At 44.3% G+C, this 9358-nt stretch overlaps 1 protein-coding gene across 1 annotated transcript in view; it reads left to right on the forward strand.

Moving 5' to 3' along the window:
- LOC107123118 (myosin-3) overlaps positions 1–9358 on the forward strand; it is a 78130-nt gene that overhangs the window by 53497 nt on the left and 15275 nt on the right. The window contains exons 29-31 of the mRNA XM_015426294.1: positions 2678–2874; positions 4426–4609; positions 5697–5862. Coding sequence (XP_015281780.1) covers positions 2678–2874; positions 4426–4609; positions 5697–5862 — 547 coding nt within the window. The remainder of the gene's footprint in view (positions 1–2677; positions 2875–4425; positions 4610–5696; positions 5863–9358) is intronic.

The following is a 9358-nucleotide window of genomic DNA, read 5'->3' on the forward strand; positions in this document are numbered from 1 at the left end:
AGGGAAAATTGGTCAAAGTTCACCAGTGAGTGCATTTTAGTTCATTATTCATGATAGTTCTTTGCCCATGAGTTCTCTGAGCAGGTTAACAAGCATGTGGAAAAGGGGGATCCAACAGACATCATATGCTTACATTTCTAAAAGGCTTTTGACAAGGTGCCTCACCAAAGGATCTTGAGTAAATTTGTCAGTAATGGAATAAGAGGACAGGTCCTTTTGTGGATTAAAATTGGTTAAATAGCAGAAATAAATGGAGAGTTCTTGCAATGGAAGAAACTATGCAGTGGCATTCCTCAAGGATCGGTATTGGACCAGTGCTATTTAATTTATTCATAAATTATTTGGAATTGGGACTGAACAGTGTAGTAGCCAAGTTTGTGGATGATACCAAATTATTCAGGATGCTGAAAACCAAGGTCTAGAGGTACAGGAGGATAGCTCTGAGTTGGATAAGTGGGCAGCCACATGGCAAATGAAGTTCAATGTGGGTGAGTGTAAGGTGATACATACTGGAACAAAAATTACTGTTTTTAAGTATAGGCTGGTTTAGTCTGAACTGGCTGATAATGGAATTGAAAGTGAGCTTTGGGTTGCTGTGGAAATCTCAATGAAAATATCAACCTAGTGTGCCACAGTGCTAGGCAAATTCTATGATAGGAATTATTGGAAAAGTGATTGTAAATAAATTGGTCAATATTATAGTAATGTAATGTGAAGCGGGGGGAAATTATGGTGTGGCCTCATTTGGAATAATTTGTCCGGTTCTTGTCTCTGTATATCAAAAAGAACAGTATAGAACTGGAAAAGGTACAAAGGAGGGCAACTGAGACGATTAGGGGGTTGGAGGAACTTTCCTGTGAGGAAAGACGAGAGAGTCTGGGACTTTTCAGTCTAGAAAAAAGACAGCTAAGGGGAGATGTAATAGAGTTTTATGAAATTATGCATGGGATGGAAAAAGTAGATACAAGGGACTTTTTTGCCCTCTCTCATAATACTAGAACTCTAGGGCAACTAATGTAATTGTTGGGAAATAGGTTCAGAACAGACAAAAATAAATACTTCTTTACTCAATAATTAAACTGTGGAATGGAACTCACTGCCAGAGGAAGTAGTGATGGCCACGAGCATTCATAGCTTTAAAAGGGGGTTAGACAGATTCATGGAACAGAGGTCCATCAGCAGTCACTAGCCATGGTGACTGAAGGCAGCCTCCATATCCAGAGGCAGCAAAGTTCCAAATACAAGTGCAGGGAAGCAGCAGCAGGGGACGGCCTCAGGCTCTCTGCCCTGTGATTTGCCTTCTGAGCAGTTGGTTCACAATACTGGACTAGATAAACCAGACTGGTCTATTCAGGAACTAGTCTGATCTAGCAGGCTCTTCTTATGTTCTTACATTCTGCCATTGCTGGGTAGCCTACATATTATAAGAACATTGTTCTTATATGCTGTCTGACTCATTAATAGAAAAACCAAAAAGTCTTAAAATGTACGGTAGGTTTGGATCTTCTAGAAGATATCAGCATGAGACTTGTGCAAGTGAAACTGTGAAAAAAACCCATCACACTTGCAACTTGTGCTTAGTTGAACATAGCATATCCTGAACTCTTTTTCTGCTTGTGGAAGCCCTTGGCTGTGATCACACACACTAAATAATCCACTTTCAATGCACTTTCCAACTGGATTTTGCCAGTTCACACACTTCCACACTGTCATTTGTGTCACTCGTTTGTTCCTTTTGCTTTGCTTTGCCTTTGAAGGGGGGCTCCATATGTGTTTTGCTCCTCCTGGGACTACTAGAGAGAGCAAAACACATTGGGACAAATGAATGACAAAAATGACAGTGTGGTTAAAATTTTAATAAAATTTTAAAAACTCACACTCGCCAGCTGGTCTCCCATGGCAGGGCGAGGGGCTCCAGCAGCAGCAGGGCAAGGAGGCAGGTGAGTGAGCACCGATGTGCCCTGGAAGCCGAGTGCCATGGAGCTGGCCTCCACTGGTGCTCCAGCTCGGCACCCAAACCCAGGAGGAGGCAGAAGAGGAGGAGGAAGAGACGCCCTGGCCCAGATCACACAGCGCAACTGCCTCAGCCCTGCAGAAAGTTCCTGCGCTGTCAAAGCCCACCGGACCCACCTTGCCTGCTGGCCTACCCGCCTGGCTGCCTCGTGCTGCTTCCTGTAGTGGTGAAACTCGAGAAGGGGTGGTGGTGGGGAAGCAAGCTGCACTTGGGGTAGGGGCAGTGGCGGTTCAGCTTTTGTGGAAAGGGGGAAGTAATGCTCTGTGTCGCTTGGGGCTAGAGGGCTCCTCATCCTAGCCTAGCAGGAAGGTAGGAGGGAACAAAAAGCTTCCTTTCACAAGATGGTGTGATGTTGAACACCCATCCCCAACTACTAGAAAAACTTCACAAGCCGTGCTTGGGGAAGGGGCAGCAGGGGGAAGCAAGCTGTGCTTGGGGAAGGGGTAGCAGCAGTGGGCCTGGGCTACATGGAAGTTGGGGGGCCTTGTTAGGAAGTTGGGAGGCCGGGCCCCAAAATACCCCATTGTAGCTACAGGCCTAGCTGGGATTATAATTCAAGGGGTTACAGAAAACACCAGAAGCACTGTGGGCTGTTAAATGTGTAAGAGTTTATCAACTGGGCTCAGTTGCAAAATGAAAATATAGCATGCTATGCATTCTTAGGCTAAGAACGCTTTGGCCCATGCCTTACAATCTGCTCGCCATGACTGTGACTTGCTCCGGGAACAATATGAAGAGGAACAAGAAGCCAAGAGTGAGCTCCAACGTGCCCTGTCCAAGGCCAACAGTGAAGTGGCCCAGTGGAGAACCAAATATGAGACAGATGCCATTCAACGCACGGAAGAGCTGGAAGAGGCCAAGTAAGTCTTGGAGCAGGAAAAGCTAAGATCTGGGTATTTTATTGTATTAACTGGTTATTCACATGATTGTAACTTATACATCATATTTCAGAATGGGCACATCCTTGAAGGTGCAGCATGAAGATGCAACATATCAACATATTTGAGGGTACAAAACCAGGAGGGTAGGGAGAAGATGGCATTTGGAAACTCTGATTGTTTTCACACAGTTTTGGTACACGCAGATATACATATATGTCACTGAACCTGGTGTAGAAGAACATTCACCACAATTGCAACATACACACAGCCTTCTCCCCAGGTTCAAACTTGGAGGAGGGGGTGTCTGTTTGAGGAGGAGTTGGCTTTGTGTAATGCTGGGTGGCTGGTTCTTGCATTAGTCACAATACTTCCTTAGAATAAGGCTTTGCCCATTCGTGTCAGCCATGAAACCTACTCCCGCTTCAAGCAGCAAAAAGCCTTTTTTTGAAAATAATAGTTCCAAACAATTTTTTCATCAAATAAACAGATCTCCCCTTATTGCTGATTTATCAGAGTGCACCAGAAGTGCAGGAGGGAGAGCAACAGACACCTTTTAATTTTCTTGTGCCAGGAGCCTGTGTCACTACAGGAGCAAAAGTGAGGCGAAGCATTGCTTGCTGTGTAACAAACTCTACCCCCCTAATCCACATCTGTTCATGTGGATTTCCATGCAGCCTTGGTGGTGGAAAATGCTGTCAAGCTGCAGCCAACCTATGGTGATCCTGTAGGGTTTTCAAGGCAAGAAAGGAACAGAGGTAGTTTGCCATTGCCTGTCTCTGACGGTATAAAGTCCAGTATAGGACAGAGCTGCGGTGGCTCAAGTGGTTAAGACGCTGAATTGCAGGCTGTGGAAGGTCGGTAGTTCAGCAGTTTGAGATCCGAGTGTGCCGCATGATGGAGTGAGCTTCCGTCTCTGGCCCCAGCTCCTGCCAACCTAGCAGTTCGAAAGCAAGAAATTGCAAGTAGATAAATAGGTACCACTTCGGTGGGAAGGTAACAGCATTCCATGCGCCTTGGTGTTTAGTCATGCCGGCCACATGACCACAGAAACGTCTTCGAACAGCGCTGGCTCTTCGGCTTTGGAACGGAGATGAGCACCACAACCCTAGAGTCAGATTCGACTGGCTTTCGAGCAAGGGAAACCTTTACCTAGGACAGAGTTACTATTACTTCATGCAATATTACCATCTTCCTCTACTCCAGCCTCTTGTGTTTTATACGTGAAACTTGATTATCCTTCATTTCCTGGTGCAGCATCTATCCTGTAAGCCATTGTGTAATAGCAGTGAAAAGGGAAGACTGCATTTTGTTCAGTTAGGATTGTATCTGGTGCTATACAGACGTTTGTAATGTGGAGATTTTACTCTTTTGCTTTGAAATGTCTGCTAGAAGCATACTAGATGGCATAGCAGGAATTGTGCAGTTCTGCATGCAAACAGGTTTGCATAGTTTTTATCTCCATCTTCCATGTGTAGTGTGACTAAGTCCCTTCTGAGACATGGTTATTTTTGTGACCCTAACTTCTTTCAGGAAAAAACTTGCCCAGAGGCTTCAAGAAGCTGAGGAGCAAGTAGAAGCTGTGAACTCCAAATGTGCTTCCCTGGAGAAAACAAAACAGAGGCTGCTAGGTGAAGTGGAGGACATGATGGTGGATGTTGAGAGAGCAAATGCACAGGCAGCTGCTCTAGATAAGAAGCAACGGAATTTTGATAAGGTATGCTTTGAACACTGATCTTCTCTTTCTAGTAGCCTTCATTGACAAGAAGGGTGTAACCAAATGGACACCCTCATTCCCAAGTAAGTTTGTGCCTGTGACATACTTGAAGTGCTAGCTGCTATTTCTGAATCCTGACTCTCATGTCTACATCTTCTTTAAAACACATTTGAAACTCCCCACTCTTGGGACTCCGTAGGACCCCATCAAGTCAAGCCAGAGCTAGTACAGTTGCACGAGCCTGGCATGTTTGCTCTCCTCTAGCTCTAGGGATCCCTCTTTCGCTAATTCGTCTTGCATATCTAAGTTATATCACTACTCCTTCTCATAGGTATGCATTTACCCTTGCAAGGTTAAATGCATTTCCATCTGTGGAGCTAACAGGACATTTTGCACAAATTTCCTATTCAGACAGGCTAGGACGGTGCTTGTGCGTCCAGTCCAATTGAGACCATGGTGTACCTTCTACTTTTTTGTTCTCGTTGGTCAGCTCTTAGGTCCTATTGAATTCACCTGAATCTATCTAAACATCATCTTCCACTAGAGTCATGGGTGATTTATTTTTAATTGGTGTGTTCATATGCCAATCATACCTGAATCAGAGAGCCTGATTTGTTTCACATCCATTTGGGAAAAAAATTGTACCTGCTCACCAAATAAGGACATGTTCTTATCCCATGTTCTTATTTGGTATACCAATGGAATACCAATGGAAATGTAAACGTAGTGTTGGAACTTTTTACTATTTGTGGTGGAGGTGTGAAATGAGCCATCATTTCTGGTTGAAAATACATAAAATGTTAATGGAAAGTGAGGGATGAAAATTTGTGAGCTCACCTTCTGTTCTGACTGTAGTGGGCCAGCTGCAGTGTGATTGTGAGAGATAAGGCTGTCATAATTCTTAAGGGATGAGAGGGAGGGTTCCATGGTACCAGAAAGGAGGAGTGCTTTTATCTCTTCTATTATTTGGGATATTATTGTACTTTTGAAAAAATATATAGCAGGTATAGAAGCTCCAGTATAGCAAAAAAAAAATATGACAAAATAAATATGGTGATTCATTAACCCAATTGTATTTAATATTAAGATTCTGGCAGAATGGAAGTCAAAGTATGAAGAGAGCCAGTCAGAGCTGGAAGGGTCCTTAAAAGAAGCACGCTCCTTGAGCACTGAACTCTTCAAAATGAAGAATGCTTATGAGGAAACGCTGGATCAGCTGGAAACAATCAAGCGAGAAAACAAGAATTTACAGCGTGAGTGCCCTGTTTTGATCTTTCATTTGTTGATATTTTGACTGTAATAATCATTCATGATGCAGAGAGGGTCTCAGGAGCAACCAAAGCTGACCACTGTCCTTTGGACAGTCCCTGTGCCTTTGTTGTGTGACAGGCAGAAATTTCCTATCATCACAGTTCTATGCCATGAATATTGGTACTTACTGAGTAATTGCTCATCTTGGTTTAACAAAAAGCAGGATTAGGGTCAGGAATTAGGAGGCGATTCAGGTCCTCACCTAGCCATGATCTTAAATTTGTTTTTAAAAGACAAATAGCGACACTGTAGAGTCCCATTCAGATTAAGGCCAAATCAAGGAGGGAAAAGGGGACTTCAGTCCTGTAACTGTTCACAGTTTTGCTGATCAGAACTGCTCCCTCCCCACCAAGCTGTTGCAAGTCATGACAGTGAAGGGAATAGAAATATTTTGGCTAGTCTTGGGAAGTTTTTGGAAGACAAAGTGGAACCTGACCTATGAGACTCACTTCAATACCAATTCCTTTCCTGACCTATCAGTTTTCACACCTATTCTCCACTGCCCCCTTCTCCAATGAGAATCTGAAGCTGTCTTAACAATGTTGGATCACAGGATCACCTTGCTCTGCACCCTCTAATCCTACTGGTAGCAGATTCCCCACTACAGTTCAAACATGCTTTATCAATACGTCTCATTCTCAACAAGGCTGCATCCATGTATACTTTAATCCAGACACTGGAGTTGTGAACATACAATGACAGTGAATTCCATGTGTGTAATCATGACAGTGAAGGGAATAGAAATATTTGGCTAGTCTTGGGAAGTTTTTTTTGGCTAGTCTTGGGAAGTTTTTGGAAGACAAAGTGGAACCTGACCTATGAGACTCACTTCAATACCAATTCCTTTCCTGACCTATCAGTTTTCACACCTATTCTCCACTGCCCCCTTCTCCAATGAGAATCTGAAGCTGTCTTAACAATGTTGGATCACAGGATCACCTTGCTCTGCACCCTCTAATCCTACTGGTAGCAGATTCCCCACTACAGTTCAAACATGCTTTATCAATACGTCTCATTCTCAACAAGGCTGCATCCATGTATACTTTAATCCAGACACTGGAGTTGTGAACATACAAGAAAGTTCTTTCCATAGACCAGGCATGTAGGACAATCACAACAGGAATCATTATGGAATATCATGGTTTGGGATGCCCTCCGATGTGTTATAGCTCTTTGCAAATGGAAACCTTAGCCCACCAACCACCAACCACTTGTGTTGTGTTGTGAGGATAAACTGCAGAAGAGGAGTACAAGGTTAGTGGCCTTGAGACAACAGAGTGAATACTGTCTTTGCTTTGAGATCATTCAACCTTTCTGTGGATTAGTCTTCTACTTCCATAGTTTTTTTTAGAAGAGGCGTTCAAAGCTGGAATCCATCCCTGTGATCTGAGTGGTGCAGTCCATTCTACTGCCACATTCTTTACTATAGTTTCATCTTTACAAAAACTGTATCCTATCATTGCAGTCCCAAAGCACTGATTGTGTTCTTAGGCCATGTCTTTCCATTTGCGGGCCTGTCACTCCACTCTCAGAACACTCATGCATCCCTATGCATGTTTGGTGTAGTAGTTCAGTTTACTGTAGTGGTCAACAGTGCCGACTCTAATCTGGGAGAACCGGCTTTCATTCCCCATTCCTCCACATGCAGCCAGCTGGGTGACCTTGGGTCAGTCACAAGTTCTCACAGAGCTGCTCTCTCATGGACAGTTCTCAAGACAGCTTTCTCAGCCCCACCTACTTCACAGGGTGTCTGTTGAAGGGAGGGCAGGGCAGGGCAGGGCAAGGAAAAGGAGATTGTAAGCCACTCTGAGACCCCGAGTAAAGGATGGGGTATAAATCCAAACTCTTCTTTTTCTTTTCTTCTATACTATACCCAGGGAACATCACTCCACTCTGCAGCCTGTGGTTGCACCGGAAGAACACTTCTGCTATTCTCAACGGCCATCATTCCACTTTGGGGGCTGTCATTCCACTCCTACAGCATTGATTCTCTTCCAAGAAACTGTCATTTCAGTCTAGGGGCCATCATTCCAGTCCCTGAGCACTGGGTCTGATCCTACAGACTGTCATTTCACTGCGCGGTGGGGGGTCTCATTGCACTCACAGAAAATTTTTGCTACTCCCAGCCTCCCAGGGGGCATCATTCCACTTTGGTGGTTGTCCTTCAGTCAATCTGGGACCAGAGACCTTCATTCACAATACATTCTGAATTTTAATTTCACCTTTGGTGTACTGCTGTAATATATTTCAATGGAACCCCTGCAAGTCAATTGCCATTCCTGGTCCTAATTATATTCAATGGCCATTCCAGAATCTCCCATTGTTCCCAATCGCCAATCCTTTCATTCCTTTTACTATATTGCTCCCCCACGTTCTCTGTAATGGAAGCTGTTCTATTCCTCTTAAAGCCAGATGTGCCTTAGGGGCTGGCAGTGGGTATGCCACAGCAGAAAAGTACTCTGCATATGCTCAAAAGCACTCTAATCTACATTATCTCTATATAATAATTCTCTTAGCATATTGGCCATTTCCAGCTCTCCCATTGCCTGTGCACTGTGCTTCCATCAGTCATTGGGCCGCCAGCCGCCACTCAGGAGTACTCGCATGCCATTGGCCGGCTGCTGGGCCTGCTCCTATTCCCCACCCACTCCCAATTCAGCCACTGTTGCCTTTCAGAACCACTAGTGGATGGCTCTCTCTCCCTTGACAAAGACACTTCTGTTGCTTCGCTCCTCTGTGGAACTAACTTTTCCCTCAATAACTGTTGGTAGGCAACCAGGCTTGGTTGACTGCAACCCCCTCCCTTGCCTACTGCCAGCTTGCCCACTTTCGTGTCATAATACACTTCAAACGGCTCTCCCTCCTGCTTGCCTCCACCATGGCTGGCTGGCTAACGAGGTGGGTCAGCACCCGTCAAACCATTCTCTTCAACACCCTGCTGTGCGGCTGACTTTCCCCTAGTGTTGCCAATCTCCACGTGGGACCTGGAGAACTCCCACTGTTACAATTGATCTCCAGATGACAGAAATCAGTTCCCCTAGAGAAAACGGTGGACTCTGTGTCATTATACCCTGCTCAGATCACCACAACGAATTGACACTGAGTGCCCAAAGTCGGGGCACTCTCCCAGACCCTCTTTCTAGAGCTCGTTGTATTTATTTCCACAACAAGCCTTATTCTTAGTATATATATATGTATATATGTATGTATATGTATGTATATGTATATATGTATATGTATGTAGGTATATATGTATATGTATGTATGTATGTATATGTGTGTATCTATATATCTTCCAGAATGGGTGTGTGTAGATTTCGATTGACCAAACAGTACTAGAGCAGAACAGTTAAACGCCTTCTGTTCCACTGCTACAACTCTGATTTGAATCAGGGCCCAGAACAGATGCTATTTCACTTTTAAAATTGCTGGGACTGA

Source organism: Gekko japonicus, unplaced genomic scaffold, assembly GCF_001447785.1.
Source record: "Gekko japonicus isolate JY-2015 unplaced genomic scaffold, Gekko_japonicus_V1.1 scaffold501, whole genome shotgun sequence".
NCBI classification, from domain to species: domain Eukaryota; kingdom Metazoa; phylum Chordata; class Lepidosauria; order Squamata; family Gekkonidae; genus Gekko; species Gekko japonicus.